The sequence below is a fragment of the Canis lupus genome, chromosome 1 (genome assembly GCF_011100685.1).
Source record: "Canis lupus familiaris isolate Mischka breed German Shepherd chromosome 1, alternate assembly UU_Cfam_GSD_1.0, whole genome shotgun sequence".
Taxonomy (NCBI): Eukaryota; Metazoa; Chordata; class Mammalia; order Carnivora; family Canidae; genus Canis; species Canis lupus.
The window spans coordinates 42,153,460-42,177,985 of NC_049222.1; the positions used below are offsets into that span (position 1 = coordinate 42,153,460).

Sequence of the window (24,526 nt, forward strand, 5' to 3'; positions counted from 1 at the left end):
AGTCTGTTTCATCTTACTTGGAAACTAAAGTGATTCTGATTGGTACACAGTCATAGTTGGAGATCTTTGGGTTCTTAATTCTTTTAGACCTTGACTGTGAACTTTCAAGTTTATGGTCTGATGGAGTGCCTACATGGAGAGGGAACTGACTTGAGGGAAACTAAAAAGTGGACAAAAAAAAAAAAAAGTGGACAAAACTGATGCTAAAGTTTTGGGTTAGTTTTAGCCATTGTGTCTAGAGTAACTGGCCTTGAGTCTCAAAGTAACTACTTTCTCTTAAGACCAGTGAATAGTTTCTCAGTACTGTACTCTTACATAGTTTTACAGAAATAAACTAGGGTTATTCCTGAAACCCTGGATCACATTCCTAGAGAAAGTGCTGTCAGGAGCATCCTAGTCTTCTCTTCAGAAGCTGCTGCTCTTGACTTTAGAACGGGGCTGCTCTGCTGCCAGTGTTCTCAAGGCATAGGCATGCCTACTTGAATTTTGCCAAGTATGCTAAGTAATAGCATTATAAGGAATGCCGTACAGATTATATCTGCTTTCTGCAACTTGCTGAAGTGGAATATTTAGGTGGATACATATATAAAGGTTGGAGAGAAAAGAGTCCTTGTAAAGAACTAGTAGTGTATTTCAGCATTGGGACAAGGAAGGCTGTCTGGTTGTGGGAGAGCCACAAATGCCCTGAGTTCAGTTATAAGAAAAATCAGAAATTAAATCATCTCTTTAGTGCTTATGTACTGACTTATTTTGGTATTTTGAAAATAAATTTGGTAAATTAGGAGTTCAAAAATAGTTTCACACATTTTCCTTCAAAGAAAATCACAGTGTAAGCAAATAATCTAAGTGGATTCATCAAATGTTGAGTTATGCATAAATAAGCTACAGTCATGTGCTGCTGAAAGTTTTGATGCATGTTTTGCTGAAATACAATTAGAAAAGTAGGCACTTGCTTGTGTTCTGAAGAGGATAATTCCAGTGAGACTTGGACAGTGGGCAGAAAGCAATTTAATAGTATTGTACTTACTTTTTTTTTTTTTTTTCCTTTTTTTGCAAAAATTTGTGCATTTGTGCTCAGGTGGAAGATGGAGTTTCCTTGAACCGATAAAAGTGATCGGGGAAGTAATAGATGTGGGTAGATCCTAAAGCAGCTTTTTCACTACATAATTTTATAAGGATGTCCTCCTGAGTAACCTCTTGAATTAGGAAAATGACATGATTTTACATGCTTAAGTCTACCATGCCCTCTGTGTTTTATATCAAGTTTAAAATATAAGAAAAGATATTATTTTGAGTGTCTTATATATCATTGGTTTGGTTACAAAGTTTGTAAGAAATCATATTTTATAGGTGGTTGTTACTGAGTCCATATTCCCTCAAGGATTCTATATACTTTAGAGGACTTTGTGTTTTAATCCCATTAGTGTTGGCTTTGGGGTTTCAAATCTTTTTGGTTATAATTCTAAGATGTACGTTTTATTAAATGCTACCTGGTACACATGCATAAAATTTAAGCAGTTTTCAGAAAATGGTACTTGTTTTTTTTTTTTTAAAGATTTATGTATTGATTGATTGATTGATTTATGATAGACATAGGGAGAGAGAGAGGGAGAGAGGCAGAGAAACAGGAGGAGGGAGAAGCAGGCTCCATGCCGGGAGCCCAATGTGGGACTCAATCCCGGGACTCCAAAATCGCACCCTGGGCCAAAGGCAGGCGTTAAACCACTGAGCCACCCAGGGATCCCCGAAAATAGTACTTGTTATTCTGAGTTATAGAATGTATTTTTTTCTAACTTAAAAAAAAATTGGTGGTTTAAATGAATCAAGGTCTACCCTTTGAAAAACACTGGTTGGTAGATTCGTTTTCTTGCTATTACAGATTACCCCAAAACTTCATGGCTTAAAATAATAAACATTTGCTTATCTCATACAGTTTCTGTGGGCCAGGAATCTGGACTAGGATAGCGTGGTGGTTCTGGGTTAGGGTCTTTCATGAGGTTACAGTCAGAATGTTGACTGGGCTGGAGGATTTGCTTCCAAGGTGGCTGGAAGCAGGTTAATCTCTGGCAGGTTAATGCTGGCATTGGCAGGTCTTAGTTCTCAGACTGCTTGAGTGTCCTCACAACATGGTAGTTTGTCTCCCTCAGTACAAGCTAGAGCAAGGAGGAAGCCACACCACTGCCACATGCTGTTAGTTGAAAGAAAGTCACTTAAGTCCAGCCTACAGTGGAATTAAGTTCCATATCTTGAAGGGTGGAGTATCAAAGAATTTATGACATATTTTAATAACTACCACAGTTCTGTGTTTTTCCTGTTTATGGGTGAATTAGGATTGAACCAGAAGCCTTGTTGAAGTCAATCTGTAAGTAATTATCTTAGTTAATTAAGTCAGTTTTTTTCTCTGAGGGCTTTTAGTCTCACGCCCTCAATCTTAAATTTGAGAAGGGAGGCTCAAAGAAGTTAAGTAATTAGCCAGCGCATGGCCATTCAGTGTAGGAACATTAAACAGATTTTTCTGTCTTTTTTTTTTTTTTGTCATGAATGATGTGTGTGCTGATTAAGATGAGAAAACTTGTTAGTGATTTTTAAATATATAAAGAAGTTATAGTATAGAACTGTTGTTTCCTAGTCTCGTGGTTTGCACACTTCTACATGATAGTAATACTTTCAATTTATTCGGCCTACAGATAATACCTGATGTCTGTGAATTTGCAGACTCCTCATAGCAGTACCGCCTTCCCGTTGATTTTTAGAGGAAACAAAATATACTTATGAATTTAAAGGATTTAAATGAATGAATTTATTTTTAAAAAATATTTTGCTTATTTATTCATGAGAGACACAGAGAGAGAAAGAGGCAGAGGGAGAAAGAAGCAGGCTCCATGCAGGGAGCCTGATGTGGGACTTGATCCCGGGACTCCAGGATCATGCCCTGGGCTGAAGGCGGCGTTAAACCGCTGAGCCACCTGGGCTGCTCTGAAGGACTTTACTTACTGTTAGCTCCAGATGCTGCATATATACCAACCTGGAGACTGTACTCTGTAACTATTCCAGATAGCACATTTCTAGGACCTAAAAGAAGGTATTATAACAAAGATAATCAGGGTTTGAGTATGAAAGAAATGGATACCACCCTCTGCTGTGAGACAGTCATGGAAACTTTGGATCTAGTAAGATTTGTTCTAAGACCGGTTTTTTCTTTGTGGTATAAAGGAGTAGGATGGGACCCTGATATACATGGATAATGTGAGTAGAGCCAGAATAAATTTTGAAGGCCTTCCTTAACTTTTTTCTTTTAAATCCAGTAGACTTTCCTGAGTAATAGGTTGGGGATACAGTAAATTTTCTTACACCTCTGCTGTTGCAGAATTGACAATAGCTGCTTTGTTCTTAAACTGCTTTCCAGTTTCTCTTACCATCAGGACACCTGACAGTTGCTGTTCAGCCATGAAGCACATGCTTATGTGCATTATACTTACGTGATTGCTCTTGTTTACCTGTGTCTTGTAACTCCCATCCCCACTGTAAATTTTTTACAGGGACTTCTCTTTCCTATATATTGCTGGTACTCAAATGCTTGCAGAATTGAATTTGTAGTTGAAGGACCTAACAAGATAATTTTTCCCACTAGAACTGAATGAGAAAATGTTTATTGTACAAAGCCTTTGGATACAGGTGGGAGGTGCTGGTGATATATATGTTAATATCTGTCCTTAAGATATTCACAGTCCAGTGGCGGAAAACACAGTCATATGCTTTATATACAGTTCTTTATATACACATATTTGAAGTGTAGTGGTAGTATAAATGAAGTTGGTATTTAAACTGAATCTTGAAGGGTGAGTAGATGTTTGAAAAATAGACTTAGTTTTGTGACCTGTTTGGTTGTGCATTTCCTTCTTTCCTTTCTTAAGATTTTATTTATTTGAGAGAGCGAGAGCAAGCGCGGGGAGGAACAGAGGGTTAGGGACAAGCTGACTCCACGATGAGCTCAGAGCCCGAGGATCCTGAGATCATGACCTGAGCTGAAATCGAGTTGGACGCTTAACTAAGCCACCCATGTGCCCCAAGTGGTTGTGCATTTCTCACCTTTACTCCTTTATTATACATCTACCTTTGTTTTATTGTTGAGTTGCCATATTTTGATAAGTTGCTTTTTTCTCTCTCATGCATGTTCTTTTTAAGTTACTTCTCTAGAAGTGTGCTGTCCAATGCAGTTTAGCTACTAGCCACACATGCCTTTGCAAATTAATGTCACACTAGCCACATGTGGATATAGGCTACCTATTGGACAACACAGATACAGAACATTTCAATTGTTGCAGAAAGTTCTCTTGGACTGTGCTGCTGTAGAATCATGTTTTGCTCATCTGCATATTTTCACTTTATTATAATGTATTGAGTTAGGAATAGAATGAATAAATTTAATAGCTTTCTGACATCAATGGAGGAGACAGAGTGGTTGGTATTTATGACTAGAGGGGAGAGAGTATAGGATATTTACATTGATGAAGAATATAGGCTTTGCAGTCAAATCTAGGTTGGAATCCTGCTCTGTAACCTTAAGTAGTTTGGCTTTTGGGCATGTTCACTTCTGAGCCTCAGTGTTTTGTTTTTGTTTTTGTTTTTACTCAAATAGGGATAATATTTACCTCTCAGGTTTGTGTGCCTATAAAATAAGAATGTATGTAAGGGGGCTTAGCACAGTACCTCAGTACATGATAAGGTCATTAAGGTATTTTTGAAGTAATCACTGATTAAAGAAATTTTTAAAATTATACAGTGAAATTTTTTTCTTTTGGTGTATAGTTCTATGAAGTAACATAGATAAATATTTGTGTAACTACCATCAGTTAGAATACATATCACTTCTACCACTTTCAAAAAACTCGCCCATGCTGTCTTTTTGTATACTTAACCTCCTCCCACTTGATATCCCCGACAGCCACTGATTTGTTCTCCATCATCATTTTTGTCTCTTTTAGCATGTTTTATAAATGGAGTTGTGTAATATGTAGCCTTGGCTTCTTTCCTCAGCCAAATTGGGTGAAGGACTCCAAATTGTAACATAAATCTCAGTAGTCACAACTGATTTTTAAGACATTTATTTTAATTTAGAAATCTTTCTTAGAAATCTGCATCTGAATTTTTGTTCATAGAATTGTGTTTGACTTGGGATTTTTATGTTTGAAAGTGAAATCAGTGACGAAATTTACAGGGAAACACTACTTCCCCTGGTAACTGTGTCTGTGTATGATACCCACCTGTTTTTCTTTATGAAAGTGATTGATCACTGGTGGGGAAGATTCCCATTTTTATTATTTATTAAAAGATTTTATTTATTTATGAGAGACACAGCGAGAGAGAGAGGCAGAGAGATATAAGCAGAGGGAGAAGCAGGCTTCATTCAGGGAGTCTGAATGTGGGACTCGATCCTGGGACTCCAGGATCATGCCCAGGGCTGAAGGCAGCGCTAAACCGCTGAGCCACCCAGGGATCCCCTAGATTCCTATTTTTAGTAGTTTATCCATATTAAAGATCTGCGAGTGGCAGGAGAGTCCTCCTGTGAAAAAGTTTTTTGTCTAAACATTAATTTCTAAAATGTGGTCTGAAGCTAGGATAATCAGCTGGCTGCTTTGCTCAGGCCTTCCCTAGCCTACCACTGGAAGTCTGGCTGCTGCAGGAAACCTCTCAGCGCCAGGAAATCCAGGATCTGAAAGAACCATATAAAATTTGAGGATTCCAGTTTATCAGATTTCATTAGTGAACCACAGGACAAGTATTCAAACTAATCATACTTGCCATCAGAGTGCTTAGAGTCAAAATCTCTAAGGTAACCAGAACCTAAACCACATGAGACTTTTTAGATTAAGATCAATACTCTGATTTTAAAGACTAGTGTTTGGTGGCTTAGATTTGACTGGAATTACTTCATTTTTTTGTTGGTTTGTTGCCCTCTGTAAGTTTTTGTGTGATGAGTTCAAGAAGTAGTCAAGTTACATATTTCTATATTAGCAATATTAAATTCTTGTAAGCAGGTTTTTAAGACTTGTGTATTGAAGCTAGATTAGGGGCAGCCCAGGTGGCTCAGTGGTTTAACGCCGCTTTCGGCACAGGGTGTGATCCTGGAGACCCGAGATCGAGTCCCCCATTGGGCTCCCTTCATGGAGCCTGCTTCTCCCTCTGCCTGTGTCTCTGCCTCTCTCTCTCTCTCTCATGAATAAATAAATAAGTCTTAAAAAAATAGATTTGAAAGTCAAATTCATACTTAACCAGGATCTCTCCTGTTTTGGGCTTCTTTTCAGTTCTAGTGCTGTCTAAATTGCACGTAAATTTTAGGTTCTTTAGTTTAACTGTTGTGTTCACCTTTCCTGATTTTTTCAGAGATTTCTTTGTGGAACATCTGCTATCTTTAAGCAGATTAGTTGTTTACTTGTCCTACAACTTTCATTTAAATGTAAGCTTCATGAAAGTAGGAGCCCTTTTCATGATCTCTGCCAACTATATTTTGGAGCGTAGAGTAGCACATCTTAACTTGAGTAAGTTATTTGTTGTATTACATGAAAAAAAGGAGTGTCTCTGTGACTAGGTTTTACAATTGTGTGCTTTCCAGCCTATTCTATCATAACAGGCTAGGACATGTTGAAACATTTTGTTTTTTATTTTTAAAATTTTTAAAAGATTTATTTATTTGGAAAGAGCACACAGGCACGGCACAGGAAAAGGGCAAAGGGAGAGAATATCCAAGTAGACTCCCGCTGAGCATGGAGCCTGACGCCAGGGCTCTATCCCATTACTCATGAGGTTAGAACCTGAGCAGAAACCAAGAGTTGAACATCTAACCGACTGAGCCACCCTGGTGCTCTGAAACATTTTGTTTTTTAAAGATAACATTTAAATCTATGTTTCAAATTGTGCAGAAGGAGTGAAAAAAATGTGGCCTTTAAAAAATCCTGTTCCCTTAAACCCCTGAGGAAAGGTCCCATGAGGAAAGGGAATTTGGAATAGTGACCTTAAAACTTCTTTTAAAAATGGCAATTCATAATCAGTGGAAAATTGAAAGTTAATAGGCTTGGATTGGAAGTATTTGGAAAAGCTTCCTCTACTCATCTTCATCACCTCACAGCAAGGGCCCCACACATAAAGTTTGTAAAGGCAGGGAGAGGAGAGCATGAGGAGATTGGGGTAGGGAAAGAAAAGGAATTACCTGAGGAGATTCAGTACTTAGTACATTAAATGGAACAAGAAGGTGCTAATGAATTACTGAAAAATCTGTATCTTTGCTTCTCAGTATAGGGAGTATGGGAATCTCTTGGAGAGTTGTAAAAATATTCCTTAGTTGCAGCCTCAGAAATCCTGATTGCAAAACACAGGAATATAAATCAGGGGCACCTAAATGTTTGCTGGGGAATTGGTCTGAGCACCACACTTTGGAATTAAAAATAGGTGAATATGATTAAGTTTTGTAAAAAATGTTTCTGAGAGTAGAAGCAGTATATTAATTTTATATGTAAAAATATTCCTGTTTCTGACTGCTGTGATTATCTGAAGGCGGCAACCCCAGAATGCCTATTGGCAGCTGCCTGGTACATACAAAATATGTAGAGTTTAAAAGCCTTTTGGGGCATGCACTGAATAGTCAACTTGTTTTATTTCAGAATCCAATAGATTTTATACTCAGATGGTTTGTAATAACAGTAAACTGGTAGCTTCACATGTGTTAATTCCATTAATCCTCACAGCAGCTCTCTGAGGTCGTGGTACTGTTAAAACCATTTTACAGATGAAGAGACTTAGACCCAGAGAGGTTCAGTGATTTGCCCAAGGTGATAGAGCTAGTAGGTGGTGGTGAGGAATGCACATCTAGGTTGGTCTTAGTCACTCCTCTCATGAGTGATAGAAATTTGATACCACTTTGAGTGCTTCACCAAGATGAAGATACTTTAGGCTTTCCTTAGTCTTCTGGTAGGATTTCTCATTTTGTTGTTAAAGAAGTTGTGATCATGAAAAATTTTCTTCTGTTACACCTAAAATAATTAAAAGAAAAAATAAAACAACTGGGGCACCTGGGTGCCTTTAGCTCACATCATGATCCCAGGGTGCTGGGTTCAAGCCCTGTATTGGGCTCCCTGCTCAGCAGGGGTCTGCTTCTCCCTCTCCTGTCACTCCCCCCTGCTTTTGTTCTCCTTCTTTCCAATAAATAAAATCAAGTTCTAGGAAAGAGGTTTTTTTTTTTTTTTTAAGTTGAAGCTTTTTCATAAATTTAAGGAATTGAAAAAGATGCAGTTTCTGATGAATCGTTAAGTATTGGTATTTAAAAATAAAGGTATTTGTCATTAATGTATCTAGTGGAATGTAATACCATAATGAGTGTCTGCCATGATTGCTTTAATAAACATAAGTAAACAATTCATACTTAACTGTTCCTTTTTTCTTCTTGAAAAACTGTTAATTCCTCCCACAAAATGTTTACCTAATAAATTTTTGCTTGAAGGTCTTATTGATGATCCTTTTGTTTTTTGTGGCATATTTGTATATAAGTTGAAATGTTAGGTTTTGCAATGACCATAAGACACCAGATGTTCATATTTTGTTGTTAAAATTGTTATAATTAACACACAGTTGACACAGCAAATGTACATATGATACTTAGAGTAAAACTTTATTAGAAATGCCCCTCTTAATAGGTGGGGGCTTATATGGTTCCTATGAAATTAGAAAGCTTTGTTGACCAGTTATTTCAAATTGTCTTCCTGTTGGCTTCCCCAAAATTTTTAGATATAGGTTAAATACACTTACAGGTTTTTAAATATAGTGGACCAAACTAACATTGAAGATTGGGTGAGAAGGGAAGATGTGAAAGGGGAGAACAGGCTTCAGGCTTCATACATTGGCTGCAGGTGTGTATACAGGCATAGCAGCTTTATATAAAAGTGCTTCTGTGGAACTTAAAGATCTAGAATGCATTACTTGAACTCTGCATGCCCACATGTTCCTAGGGAAGTCTTACGATATAGGATATAGGTGTTTTAGCAGACTGCTAATCAAACTCTGGCACTGTGCTAAAAATGAAAATGGTACTAAGATGTTTACCTTTGCACTATTAGAGCAAATAAGTATGTAAATCTGGTAAGGGTATAGGTATATGTATATTTTCTTTGTGAAATAGTGTGTAGCAATTAAGTTGCAAAATAAGTATCAAGTTAGAACAGTAATACTGTTTTCATGGATATAAACCTTGAACAACAGGTTTTATTGAGTTTCACAGTTCCATTTATATGCAGGTGGATTTTTTTTCCATAAACACAGTACATACAGTATGTAAATGCATTTCTCAACCTTTCTCCAACTTGCCTTATTGTAAGAATACAGTAAAAATACAAGAAATGTGTTAATTGACTTAGTAAGGCTTCTTACTTAGTCAATTAGTTGATAGGCTGGTAGTTAAGTTTTGGTGGAGTAAAGTTATAGAGATTTTCAACTGTGGGGCGTGAGTATGTCTAGCCCCTGCCCCCCCCCCCCATTCAAGGGTCAACTATAATGCATGAAAAAAAATAGAATATTTAATGGTGAGGCAAGTGGAGGTTATGCATAAAAATGAAGATAAGGAATCTGCCTTTTTTTTTTTTTTTTAAAGGAATCTACTTTTTAAAGACTTATTTTAAAGATGTTAAGAGCGTAGGGGGAAGAGGGAGAGTCTTAAGCCCAAGATGGGGCTGGATCTCATGACCCTGAGATCATATCTGAGCCAAGACCAAGAGTTAGGAGCTTAACCAACTGTGCCACACATGTGCCCCAAAAGGACTTTGCTTTTTAAAAATGTTCAATTCAAGATGGTAAGCACATAAATGTCAAGTTCTTTGTTCTTGGCATTTTTTCATTTCCCGAAAGTATGTGTGAAACAAAAAAAATGTGTGGGAAGAATATTTTGACTAGGTTGGTAGTAAAAGCATGGATAGTCCTGATTAATAAAGGGAGAAGTGCCAGTGAGCAGCCATACTGAAATTATGCCATCCAAAGTACGTATATAAAATTCATTCTAGTCATCACAAACCTGTCCTGTATTTATTTCAACAGTCCAGAGTTTCCTATTTGGCTCTCCTAGGCTGGGATTGATATTTCTTGGAGACAGGTGAGAGGTAGTGTCCAAAATCTAAGCCTTTTGGCTTTAATAAATATCTGCCTGCGTATCCTAGGTGCTAAGCTTTCTATAGTTCTTTAAAATATCTTCTTTAAAATTCTCAGTGTAGGGATCCCTGGGTGGCGCAGCGGTTTAGCGCCTGCCTTTGGCCCAGGGCGCGATCCTGGAGACCCGGGATCGAATCCCACGTCGGGCTCCCGGTGCATGGAGCCTGCTTCTCCCTCTGCCTGTGTCTCTGCCTCTCTCTCTCTCTCTCTCTCTCTCTGTGACTATCATAAATAAATAAAAATAAAAAAAATAAATTCTCAGTGTTAAAGACCCAAACACCAGATATTTCATAATTTTTATTCAAGCAGCAATACATTTAGGAGCTGAAAAAGATCATCATAACTTCTTGATTTAAAAAAATTAAATACCTATTAAGAGATTTCCCCAACAGTGAGCATTTATTTTTGATTGTAGAACTTGAATATCTCTTGTACTGTTAACTCTTCTCTGGTTATCACTTGATCAGAAAAATACACGTCCCAGCTCAAACATTACCTTAGGATGGTAAAAAGTGAGATTTATTAAATTTCACAGCAAGCCACTGGTAAAAACTAAAAATGACTTTTCCAAAATTGTGATTAATGAAAAATGCTCCTAAAGTCTTTCCCATACGGCAAGCTGCAGATCTGAGGCAAAGATACTTGCTGCTGGGTCGTACATGAAAAATATGCAGCTAGAACTTTCTCTAAATGCTGTCTTTAAAAATGGAACTTCTCCCAAAATCACACTTCATGCGTTTGCAATATTACCACAGTCACTTGAAACTTAACCTCACTTCCAAATATACTTAGTAATCAGAACAAAGCCAAGCTCTTTTCCACTGTCATTTTCTATGTCAAAAAACTTTTTTTTTTTTTTTAGATTTTTAATGTTTAAGTCATCTCTACACCCAATTTGAGGCTTGAACTCAGAACCCTGAGATAAGAGTTGCACGCTCCACTGAGCCAGCCAGGTGCTCTTACTTTCATTTTAAAAAGCTATTTACCTCGATGGTGATGAGGATGACAATCATCCACTCCAGGCGGAGCGCCCTCTTCTCAGTCAGGTGATTCCGCATTAGATCTGTCAGCTCCATACAGTGCTGAAGTTTTTCATTCATGACCTGCGTTAGAAAAACCTTAGGAAATATCTTGTATTTACACTTAAGTTTAAGAAATAAGTAACAGCACACTTCAAAATTTGAAAGGTCTAAAGTAGGTACATGGTGAGAATTTATCCTTCAATTCTTGCTCTTCGTTACCGTGGCCATTTGCCAGCAGTACCTGCCTCTTGTCAAAGAGTCCACCTAGAGACATTTTGTAATGTACAGATTGAACTGCAAGAAGTACTTTGCCTACTGATGCTCTTACATTAAGATTTTGATAGAAGATATAAAAAAGTTTTTGAGTCCTTGTTTTTGGTAACCTGCCCCTGGGAGTGTAGTAGTTAAGAAGGGCAAACTTGAAACATGTTGCTGTGGCCAAAACATGCCCTACAGATGACAAAAACAAGGATTACCTTCTACAGTTCTTCAAGTTCTGTGCAAACCCCTAGGGTTCTGTACCACTTGACCTGCTGCACATGTGCCACTAGTTGGTACTGCTCTCAGTGCTAGACTGCAGAGCTTCTGAGTTCTGATGCCTCCACCACATGTTGGTGGGGGTGGGGTCACAGAAAACAGAGTCTTTGGGATTTTTTAAAAGATTTTAAGTAACCTCTGCACCCAATGTGGGGCTCGAACTCATGACCCCAAGATCAAGAGTCGCATCTTTACAGAACGAGCCAGCCAGGTGCCCCCAGAAAACAGAATCTTTGAATTTAAGACTTGGATGTGACCACCGGTAGTTCTACCTCCTTGATCCCTGTATCTCATTTTCTTTTGGAACTCGGAAAGTCTGGAAACTTTTTTTTTAAGTTTGACTTCCCCTGATTACTTACGGAGCACGCCGAGGGTGTGGGTTTGGTCTGGAAATCTCAGACAATCCTCACAGATGCATGTTGGGGATTGATGGAAATGCATTCGTGTGCCGTATGTACTTGTAATGATTGTACAGATCATTAAACCGCCTCAATGAGAACATATGGAACCACAATCATACGCATATATTTGCCATGTTCCCAGCCTTTATGGCCATCCTGTAGTTTCTACTCTGTAAATGCTTAGAACACTGCCTCCTCCTTTCCTCCTTCCCTCGCTTCTCTATTGGCTGCTCCGTCTTGGTCTATAAACACACTCATCCTCAGGCTTGCTTCTGTCTTCAAGGTGCTGTCCCAACCCTCTTCCACTTTCATCTCTGAGTAGACAGACACATTCTTCCTTCTACTTCCTCATCACCCTGTCACCCCGTTTATTCTTTAGCCCTTGGAAGTTGCATATTACAACTCCTCTGAAACTTCCAAAAGTCTGCAGATTTAGTAAGTCTAACAACTTCTCCTGGTTCTAAATCTCAATCAACTCAAGCATTTGACAACATCTTGAAATGCACACTTCCTTTGGCTTTTTCTCCCCTAAGAACTAGGTTCTACCTCTGACCATCCTCTTTTCCTGGGGTTTCTCTATCTCTTGCCTGTAGATGACATTCCCCAAAGTCCTGATCTTGTCTTTCTGGCTCTATGCTCTGCTTGCACAATCTCACCCACTTTGGCTTGTGTAGATGTTCCCTAAACTTCAGTCACTTTGCATCCCACCATCACTATTTCTGTGATGTATATGTGCCACCTGTACTATTATGTAATTTCCAAAAGACTTTGTTTAATATGTTTATTTTAAAAGTAAACTGTCATTACCATCAATGGACAACAGTGTGATGTGAAACTGTTGCCTACAGGAAGCGGAGCCTGATGCCTGGGCAAGTAGTGGAGCAGCATACACCAGAGGGCCCATCAGGACCCTAAAAGCAAACTAAGTGCTTCTCCTGACAGTAAAGAGAACTATGACTTGCTTCAATGTTACTCAGTTCAGGGTCCATGTGTTACCTATATTCTTTTTTTTTTTTTTTTTAAGATTTTATTTATTCATGAGAGACACAAAGAGAGACAGAGAGAGGCAAATACGCAGGCAGAGCGAGAAGCAGGCTCCATGCAGAGAGGCTGACATGGGACCTGATCCCGGGTCTCCAGAATCACGCGCCAGGCTGAAGGCAGCGCCAAACCACTGGGCCACTCAGGCTGCCCTTAAATTCATCTCTTGAACAAGTATATGTATCCCACATTTTGGGAAAGACTTAAACTACTATTTCTTTTCTACTTCCAAATAGAACTATTTAATCCTGGTTTCTTCTCTGGATTTCTAACTGCCTATGAAATATCTTATGGGTTTCCTGACCACATCTCAAATTTAATGTTTCTCAAGCTAAAACTGACAACCTGGCCAAGTCTATCCCTTCTCTTGGCTTCCCCTTTTATCTGGTTATACTGTCTTCCCAGTCACCTGGGGTGGAGACTCTAAATCCCACTCCCTACAATTATGCACCATTGTGGACAGTCCTGGATCTATCCCTTTCTTAGCATTCCTTAATACTATGTAGTAGGTCTTTATGAACTAGTCATTATTTAAGAATGGATCCATTGCCCCTCTCCCTGGGCATCAGCGTTCTCATTCTAAATAGCTGGATCATGTCACTCCTCTGTATCATGGCTTTAAACATTTTACCATATATTGCCTTCTTGAAACATCAAAGAATCCCAAAGATCATCTGGTCCTGTGCATGGCATCCTATGCTTCCCAATGTGCTCTTTCTGTGGTGCTCCTAGAACACTTTGTTTCTTTGTTTTAGTGCTTCCTTCATTTTGCCTCAGCTATCTGCCCAGCACCCTGCCCTGCTGACCCCCACCCTCTGGGGGAGTTACTCTTCCACAATTTTCAACCACCAATCATGATCCCAGCACCCCCCAAAAGCTCCGGAGTGGAAGGGGTACATATAAGACCCAGGTTTAGTCGACCATAATGGCCACTTCCCTCATCATATGGTTGGTCAAAGCTTGGACACATGGCCCAATCCTTTGATGTTGCCAGGTAGAGTGAAATATAAACTCGGGACATTCCCTCTTCCCACTCCCATTTCTCCCCATTCTCACAGAGAAGGCCACTGAGAGGCAAGAAGGAGGCCCACTTGGCACAGAAGGTGCTGAGGAAAGAGTCTTGATTGATTTATTTGGGTCTGCTACAGACACTATTCTCCTGCTCTAACCTTGTTCTCAGCCGTACATGGTGATAGGTAAGCTCATTCAAAATTTTCTCTGGTGTGCAAGCAAGAGGGTCTCCATTAGTGTATGCTTCCGACTTCATTTAGCTAGAGTCCTGCATGTTACATGCACACACAAGGGAACACGAGAAAATGGATGGTATCACAAGGGTGGTAAATGTGAAGTAGGCTCTAAATAGGCAGGTGCTAGGAAGAAAGGGTAGAGAGCCACGGGAAGGGGAGAGCATCGCAGGAAAGAGCACAGAGGCAAAGCATGCTAGATAGTTGGACAAAGTGCTTGAAAATGAGGTTAAAAAGGTAAGTTAGTGCCAAATTGTGAGAGGAAATGGAGACTGTACATGGTAGGCACAGTAACGGTCCCCCCAAGGACATTCACACCCTACTTGCTGGGACCTGTGAATATGACATGGCAAAGTAGAGTTATGATTGCATATGGAATTAACACTCCAAATCAGCTGGCCTTAAGATGGGGAGATGAAACTAGATTATCAGGGGGAGGGGTGTCCAGTGGAATCACAGGGGTCCTTACAAGTGGAACTGGCAAGTGGAACACTTAAAGTGATGCCCCGTGAGGAGTCCTCAACTCACTTCTGTAACATGAAAGAGGCTGCAAGCTGAGGAATGTGGGCAGCATGTAGGAGCTGCAAAAGACAAGGAAAGCCTTTTCCTATGCAGAGCCTCCAGAAAGGAACACAGCCCTGCCAACACTTTGATTTGACTCAGTGACTCTCATGTCAGACTTCTGACGTACAGAGATATAACACAATACATTCGTGTTAAGCCAGTTTCAGGTAATTTGTTACAGCAGCAAGAGAAACCTACTCCACTCCATCATGCTAGAATGCTGGAATTTTATTCTGTAGGTAATGTGAAGTCCTGTGTGGTCTTCAAATATTGGTTGTGTTGACTATACTGGGCTGGGTGAGGAAATGGAATGGTGCTAGCTCAAGGGGCCAGTGGAGAGGTGGGGGTGGGGTGGGTGGGCAGGGAGGGAGTCAAGAATGTCTGAGACTGGGTGGGGCGGCGGCGGAGAGGAGGGTGAGAGGCAGCAGGAATGTCAGGGGGACCTGAAGGCAGGGGTCAGTGCAGTGTCCCCCCCGCCTTTTACTAGCCTATCCTACAGCCTTTGATAAGTATCTGGCAATGAACGAATGACACTGAGGAGAAAATGAAAGGAAGGCGTGACAGGATGTGGAGGGTGAAGCAGAAAGAGGAAACCACTGTGCATGTCAGTTTTCTGGTTGACTGACAGGTGGATGAGGCTAGTGGTCCTGCCACAAGCTGAAATGGAGAATAGAGAAGATTCAGGGTTTTCTGGGAGAATACCATGGGTTTCATTTTGAAATCTTAATCACTGATTAATTCTACAAGTATTTGCTGAGCATGTGCTCTATGTGAGGCCTTGCCAAGAACTGGGAATATAACAGGGAAAAAAATAACCCTGGTCTCCGGTCTCAGGGAGCCTACATTCCAGTGTGCAGTGCTACAGAGAATTGATTCTCAAAGGGATGCTATAGGGTAGGTCAGTGTGGAAGCGTGAGAGATTTAGTAGGCAATAGGAAACACCTGGAAGGCCAGCAGAAAACTGAGGTTACAGATACTTGTTTGAAAATCATCAGGACAAAACAGCAGTGGAAGGAAACGAACAGGAGCACTGCTGGAGCAGGCCGCACGAGGAGAGCGCCCAGGACAGAATGTTGGGGAACATCAATAGAGAAGGTGCGGTGAGGGACCCACTGCCACCTGGCTTTTCTGCCCCTACTGCACTTCTGGAACTTCTCTCTGATCTTTTCCAGGGCTTAGTTACTGAATGAAATGTCTTGACCCCCATCCACAGCTTCGTGGACTGCTTTCAGCACATCTCATGCCTCCTAATACTCTTATTTTCTTCAAGATTCTTTCCTCTAGGAAAAAAAAAAAACAAACAACAACCCAAACAAACAAATGGAACAAGGAACAACTTTCTCCTGGCATTACCACTAACTCTCTTTGTTCTGTGCATTTTCTTATTAGACAGTAAAGCTTGCTCTTAATTTTCTTTTGTATCAAGTAAAGCGCCAGCGTTGTATTCAGCATGCTAAGGAAGGCTAATTTCTTTTAACTCCTTCTAAATAATCTTCACATAACCCAGCGAGTCTTAACTGCCTTTGGTGTGCTAAGAAAATACTCTGAGAAATGTAGTTTGGGAACTTTTAAGCATGCTTGCTAACTCGTGGAAGATTTCACACCGAAGAGATGGCTCACAGTGGGTCTCGGAAATGAACAATTAGCTGTAATGACTGAATCAAGCCACAAAGGTGACAATGGTAATGATTATAGGGCACCTCTGCAACAGGGGAGACAGTCAGTGGAATGTGAGGGGAGTTCCATAAAAATTGGCAGCTACCAAAGGAATTTTGATGAGCCTTAAGTTTTAGCTGCTATATACTGAGTTTTCAGAAACGGAATCTCCAAATCCATTACATAAAAATGAAATGTAGTTCAAACCCACGTGGCCATCATGCTCAACAGCCATTTACGGGCTAGAGATCCCAATCCACATACCTTGCCCTCTGGGCCCATGAGCCAAATAATCCCTCTGTCTCTGGCATGCTCATTATATATTTAGATATTTCGGGGGAAAGTAGCTTCTATCCCTTTAGCTGCTGTGTTTTAAGGAGAGGGGGAATCCCACGAGTGTAGCTCCAATTTCATATTAAGTCCCTTTCCCCCCTAATACATTGCTACTTCTACTTTTAGCAATCTTGCCCCAGTTCCTAACATAGAATCCAATAAAGATGTGGTAGAAATATGTAATTTATAAAGATAATTAAAATGAATCTTGACTTTTGGCTCCAAAAGAAAAAATAAAGTGGATTTTCAGGGACTGTTGGTATTATGGAATTAATGTTTGTGTCCCCCTTAAATTGATGGTGAAAACCCTAATCCCAACGGTGATGGTTTTTGGAGAGGGGGCCTTCAGGAGGTGAGGGCGGGGTCCCTATGATGGAATTAGTGTCCTTTAGGAAGAGGAGGCGACATCAGACAGCCACGTGAGGACACCGCAAGAAGGTGGCGGTCTATAAACCAGAAGAAGGCCCTCGCCAGGAACTCGGTCTGCACATGTAATCAGAACACTAAGATGCGATGTGTGAAGTGCTGCAGCTGAAGGATGCAGACCAAGTATTCCAGAAACACAGACCAGATGGGACACCTTTCCCAGAACATGACACTTGGGCTCATCAGGCAAAATGCAACCAGGGATGGTCCTGGCCCAAAGGTATCAAATGAATCAAATCGTATCAACTTGGAAGAACATAAGCTACAGATAGGTCTATGATGGTGCCTAATTTAAAAAGACTCTTATTTTTATTCTAATTATCTGCAATGTATGCATTCTCCTTATGTACTCAGTTAAGGACTGAGAAGCAAATAGTACTGTAGTTATATATAGTTCATATGAGATTTAAAAAAAAACTGCTACAGAACTGACTTGTTCCAGGATTTTTCCAATTTTGGGACTGACTGGACCCTACCCTATTTGCTCTCTGGGCTGCACAGTCAACTTTCCAATGGTGTCTCCATTGGAGGTGCCCTCTTTGGTCTAGCATCAGTGATGATGCGGTGGCACTTTCTCCAAGTTTCCCCTTTCTTCTTACCATTTTGATTCTGGTCCCACTAGTTGATTATTTCATTGCACTTCTGGTTTCATTATTAATCCTGCTTTGACATTTCTCACCTTTAAAACTGGCTTTCCTGTTGAATGTAGCATTCATGCTGAGCAAGTTCTTGAAAGACATCCTTATTCTTTATACTTCTCCTCTGAACCATTGCCTCAAATCACCTTTATAACTGGTGACCATGATCTTGTCCACAAGGACATGTGAGGGACACCTTGGGCATCAATATTACAGAAACATGGTTTGAGGGAAGACAGGATGGGCTGGGGGAGCATGCCTGAGCTCAAACTTCCAAGCAGCTGGCTATCTTGGTTATTGCTCAGCCACTTTCATTAATTCAATTAAGCACAGCAGGCTGGTTATCAGAAGAGGTAGAGAGAAGGTTCGTATCTGCTTGGTGTAAATGACTTACCACACTTCATCACAATGATCATGATTCCACAAATCTCCATTCCCATCCAAGAACATTAATACTGAGTGTTCTTGTGGGACGCCTGGGTGGCTCAGCGGTAGGGCTTCCTGCCTTTGGCTCAGGTCGTGATCCTGGGATCCGGGATCAAGTCCCACATTGGGCTCCCTGTGAGGAGCCTGCTTCTCCCTCTGCCTAAGTCTCTGCCTCTCTCTCTCTCTCAGTCTGTGTCTCTCATGAATAAATAAACAAATCTTTAAAAAAAATATAATAAAAATAAAGTTAAAAAAAATTCATCCCCAGTGTATTTATCTCATCAATACTGATGATTTTGTTTAGTATTGTTTTTAAAGAATTCTCACAAAAGGCTTTATTTTAAAATTAATTTTACTGAGGCATAACTTACATACAATAAAATGAAGCCATTCTAAGTACACAAGGTTTCCTTGTGTGCTCCTTTGGAAACTACAGCCCCATTTCACCCACCCCCGCCCCAGCTCCAGGGAATCATTGATGTACCTTCTGTACCTAGATTCAATTTGCCTTTCTAGATCCCATAAATACAATTGCACATATGTTTCTGTGTCTAGATTTTTTCTTTTTTCTTTTTTATTTATGATAGGCACACAGTGAGAGAGAGAGAGGCAGAGACACAGGCAGAGGGAGAAGCAGGCTCCATGCACCGGGAGCCTGACGTGGGATTCGATCCCGGGTCTCCAGGATCGCGCCCTGGGCCAAAGGCAGGCGCTAAACCGCTGCGCCACCCAGGGATCCCTAGATTTTTTCATTTGGCATAATCATTCTGATATTCACCCATGTTGTAGCATGGATCAATAATTAACTTATTGTTGCTGAGTGGTATTCCACTGTATGGATATACCACATTTTGTTTTTCTACTCACTTACTGATGGGCACTTGACTGCTTCCAGTTTTGGGCTATTATGAATACAGCTGCTGTGAACATTTGTATATGAAAGAGTGGGAGGACATGTGTTTTCACTTCTCCTGGGTAAAATACTTAGGAGTGGAATGGCTGAGTCTTATAGTAACACAATGGTTAATTTTACAAGAAACTGCCGACCTGTTGTACCACTTTACATTCCCACAAGTGATGAAAGTTCCAATTGCTCTATAACCTTACTAACACTTGGCATTAGTCTTTTAAATTTTAGCCATTCTAATGGGTGTGTAGTGATATCACATTGTAGTTTTAATTGCACTTCCTTGGTGAACAATGACACTGAACATCTTCTCATGTTCATTTGGCCATCTGCACTACTTTCTTTCGTGAGGTGTCCATTCAAATCTTTTGCCCATTTAAAAAATTGAGCTGCTCTTTAAATACTGAGTAGAAAGAGTTCTTTGTATATGCTGGATAAGTCCTTTGTCAGGTATATAAACTGAGAAAGTTTCCTCCCAGACTGTGGCTTGCCTTTTCACATTCTTAGCAGTCTCTCAAAGAGCAGTAGTTTTTAATTTTGAAAAAGTTCAGCTTATCAAGTTTTTTCCCCCCCAGGTTCATGCCTTTTAAAAATTTTTTTAATTGGTTTTAAGAAATCTTTGCTTGGCTGAAGGTCATAAGGCTTTTTTTCTATATTTTCTTCCTGAAGTTTTATAATTTTAGCTATTACATTAGGTCTCTGATCTGTTTTAAAATGGTGTGAAGTAAAGGATAGAGTTCAGCTATCCAATTGTTCCAGCACCATTTACTGAAAATATTATTCCTTTGTTATTGAACTGATTTATATTTGTCAAAAATCAATTGCTTTTATGTATATTTCTCAACTCTCTTCCATTCCATTAATTTATATATTTGTTCTTATGCTAATATTCAAATATCTTGATTACTGTAGCTTGATTTACTGTGAGTCTTAAAATCAGATAATAAAAGTCCTACAACTTTGTCCTTTCTTCGACATTGCTGTGGCTAGTTTAAGCCTCCTTGCATTTACATTTTAAAATCAGCTTGTTACTTCTAAAATAAAAAAACCTTGCTGAGGATTTTATTGAGATTGAGTTGAATCTATAGGTCAACTTCCAGAAGTTAGATCTTTATAATGTTGAGTCTTCTGTTCTATAAACATGATACATGTCTTCATTCATTTGGTTTCTCAGCTATGTTTTATAGTTTTCAGGGTACAGATCTTATTTTTAAAAATCTTTCCTAAGGAATATGAGGTTTTGATGCTATTGTAAATGATATTTCAAATTTTTCATTTTCCAATTGTTCATTGGTGTTATAAAGAAAAAGAATTATCTTTTATACAGTGACCCTGAATTTTGTAACCGTGATAAATTCACTAATTAGTTCTAGTTGCTTTGTGTAGATTCTTTAGGATATTCTACATATAAAATCCTATCATCTGTGAATAAATTCAGTTTTACTTCTTCTCAAAGATGTTAAATCTTGCGGCTATAAATATAACCACCCACAGGGATTAGTGCCTTGAATAGCTGGAACTGCATGGACTTTCTCTACCCAGAGACAGGTTAGCATCTGATTCTCCCAACTGCTGATGTGTGACAGTGGTTACATGTCAATACCTTCATGGAGGGACACAACCTCAAATTGGCCTGATACTTGAAAACAAGAGTACTCAGCATACAATAAGTAGAGGGGGAGCCTACACAGCTCTTTTGCTGTCACTGATGTTTTTTCTTATGTTTGCACTTGAATTAGTTGACCATTTGGTTGTCACGGTATTCATCACTCAAGGTGTCCTCAGTTGCAGACTTGATGCCAATAATTCCATCTAGTATTGTGAGGATAGACAAATAAAGATGGTCACCTTCCAGGTGGAAGATGAGATAATTTCTTTGGCATCAACCTTCTTGCCCAAGCCAAGTGGCCATGGCAGTTGGCTTACTGATGATTCAGAACATGAGACCAGTGATGCTTGCTGGCAGTACCTCTGGTGGTGTGAAGGAAGGAATCACTAAAGTAACAGCACTATGAGGATGATGTGGGTCACAGTGCCTCCCAAGTAGGCTTCTAAACTTTTCTCCACCTTTTTCAAAACCTGAAGTCTGTGTTAGGCAGACTTCTAGGATGCCACCCAAAGTCCCGGTTTCTGGGCACTCACACCCTTGTGCAATTCCCTCCCCTGGGCTGTGGGCTGGGCCTAGTGACTTGTCTCTAACAAAAAGAATACAAAAATATCAAAAGTGATAGGCTGTAATTGCTGTGATTAGTTTACAAATGATTGTTTTAGAGTCTGTCTTGGCAATGCTCTGACCCCTTCTCACTTGCTCACCCTGATGAAACAAGCAGCCATGTTGGGAGATGCTTGCTCTCTGGAGAAGACTATGTGGCAGGGACCTGAGGGAGGCCTCTGGCCAAGAATTCATAAGGAACTGACACTTCAGCCCAACACCCTGAGAGGAACTGAATCTTGTCAACAACAAACACATGCATGAACTAGGAAGTTAACCTTCTCAGCCGATCCCTGAGATTACTGCAGCCTTAGGAGAGAGCCAGAGGACCTGGCTGAGCTGGACCTGGGTTCCTGACCCAAAGAACTGTAAAATAGTAAGTGCTGTCTTAAGCCACTTGATTTTGAATAATTTGTTCTATAGGAATAGCTAACTAATACAACCACAAGATATCCTTCAACTCTGTAAAGCTTTCAGCATCCCTTTGATAGCCCCTGACTTCAGCCTATCTACATGGTCCACAACCATGCAAGTCCAATGCTTTTCATGTCTGACCAGACATCTGTATGGTCAAATCCTGTCTAGCTAGATGTAGTATCTAAAACCATACTGGAATCCACTGAAGTTTGAATCTCATAGTATCACTGATCAATCTTTTTGGGTCAACTAAAAGCAATATAGTTTGGGATGGGCCTCTTTCCCCAACCACTGGCAATGACCTCCACTCTCCTGTGCTGGAAGATGCTTGTATAGGAAGGGTTGGTAACAAGGTCAGTGACAACTAAGGTAAATTCAATGTTATTCAAGGGCAAGTGTCTGGCCTGGAGAAAAAATATGTAGATACCAGAGCTGCCATAGTATTTAATGAGCCATGATGGGCTGCTGAAATCTAAGTCATTTTTAAGATTTTATTTGAGAGTGAGTGTGCATGCGCACAAGCTGGGAGAGGGAGAGAATGTGATGCAGGGTTCAATCCCACAACCCTGAGACCATGACTTGAGCTGAAATCAAGAGCCGAATGCTCAGCCAACTGAGCCACCCAGGCACTCTGTAAGTCATTTATTTTTGTGGGGCGTAGGATGAACGTGGGTAAGTGGTAGGAAATAAGACTGAGGAAGAGTAGAGAACATGAAGGTCCTTGTATATGAAGCAAAAACAAACATAACACCTGAGGTACTGAGAGAAAACTAGAGGTACTGACAGAGGGATTGAAAAAAAGGCAATCAGGAGATACTAACATCAAGATAAGTCAGATTCTGAAATGATCTGACAAGCATTTTAAAGTGGTTATCGATAAGCAATTACGAACATGCTTGAAACAAGTTAAAAAAAATACAATTTCAGCAAAGACATAGACAGCATAAGAATCAAAGGAAAATTTTAGATCTGAAAGATACAATAAGTAAAATTTAAAAACCCAGTGATGGGTTTAGCATCCGAATGAGGGTGATGAAGAAAAGAACTGGTGAACTTGAAGACAGAATGATGGAAATGACCCCATTCAAACAACAGAGAGAAAACAAGTGAACAGAACCTCACATACGCATGCGAGTGTAAGAAAGAACCTGATGTTATCCCATTAGAAACCAAGCAGCCCAGCACTAAGTGCCACAGCAATTTTTGGGTGCTGGAAGAGAACTGCCAGCCCAGAATCCTAGAGCTGGTAATAATATTATTTGGGAAGGAAGGGGAAATCAATACAGTCTCAGATGAAGAAAAATTAGAATGTTTCTTTTTTTTTAATTTTAAAGATTTTACTTATTTATTCATGAGAGACAGAGAGAGAGAGGGGCAGAGATACAGGCAGAGGGAGAAGCAGGCTCCATGAAGGGAGCCTGACCTGGGACTTGATCCTGGGTCCCCAGGATCACACCCTGGGCTGAAGGTGGCGCTAAACCGCTGAGCCACCAAGGCTGCTCTAGAATCTATTTCTACAGATTTATCCTAAAGGAGTAACTAAAGAACATTCTTGAAATAGAAAAGAATCAATAAAAGAACTCATGGAACATCACAAAGGAAAAAAGAATGACAGAAAGAATAAAAATACAGGTAAACACAATGGAATCTCCTTTTCCTCTTGAGTTTCTGAAATTGTATTTGATGGCTGAAACAAAAATTGTAACTGACGGAGTTTTCAATGTCTGCAGAAGAATAGTTCAGACAACTGGTAGAGGGTAAAGGGATGTGAAGGGTAGGAGATTTCTGTACTTAATCTGGTAAAATGTCAAAATTAGTGGACTATGATAAACTACATATATATAATGTAACATGTAAGGCAACCATTAAATACCTAAGAGATATACTAAAAACAGATAAATCAAAATAGGGTTCCAAAAAATGTTTAAGTAATGCACAGGAGGGCAGGGTTTGACACATACAACAAGTTAGATGAATGGCAAGGACATTATGCTCAGTGAAAAAGTCAGTTTCAAAACAAAAGTCATACACTGTATGATTAGTTGATGTAACATTTTCAAAATGACAAAATTATGGAGATGGGGAAGATTACTTGTCAGGGGCTGGGGATGGTGGGGGAGGGGAGGTGGTGTGACAAGAAAGGGGCAGCACAACGAGATCTTTGTAGTGACAGAACAGCTCTGCATCTCAACCGCGTGGTTATGTGGACCGTAATGTAATAAACATAGAACAGAGAACTACGTGCAATGGTCATTCAACATCCATTTTGTTTCCAACCTTCCTTCCCCATCTCCATCATGTGGTTTATCTCCATCACGATCACCTCCATCCACTTCCATCATTCTCTTGATACCTATGTCACTCTTCTCAATTTTACTTCCATGCATCTAAATGCTTGCGTGATGGTTCTCATTGGATGGTTTCTTGCCACTTACTCTCACCATATCTTCGGTTTTGCTCTTACACTCCCCTTGACCCCACCTGTTTGTTTTGTCATCTTCCTATCTGTCACTC

General features: G+C 39.9%; 1 protein-coding gene across 4 annotated transcripts in view; it reads right to left on the reverse strand.

Moving 5' to 3' along the window:
- Window positions 1-10,465: 10,465 nt before the first annotated feature.
- The window catches only part of RMND1 (required for meiotic nuclear division 1 homolog), a 44,488-nt gene continuing 30,427 nt past the window's right edge, over window positions 10,466-24,526 (reverse strand). For all 4 annotated transcript variants that reach the window (XM_038526332.1, XM_038526330.1, XM_038526333.1 and 1 more), the window contains 2 exons: window positions 11,175-11,291; window positions 10,466-10,684 (listed from right to left, as the gene is read on the reverse strand). In XM_038526332.1, the coding sequence (XP_038382260.1) occupies window positions 10,652-10,684; window positions 11,175-11,291 (150 nt within the window). In that variant the 3' untranslated portion in view covers window positions 10,466-10,651. The remainder of the gene's footprint in view (window positions 10,685-11,174; window positions 11,292-24,526) is intronic.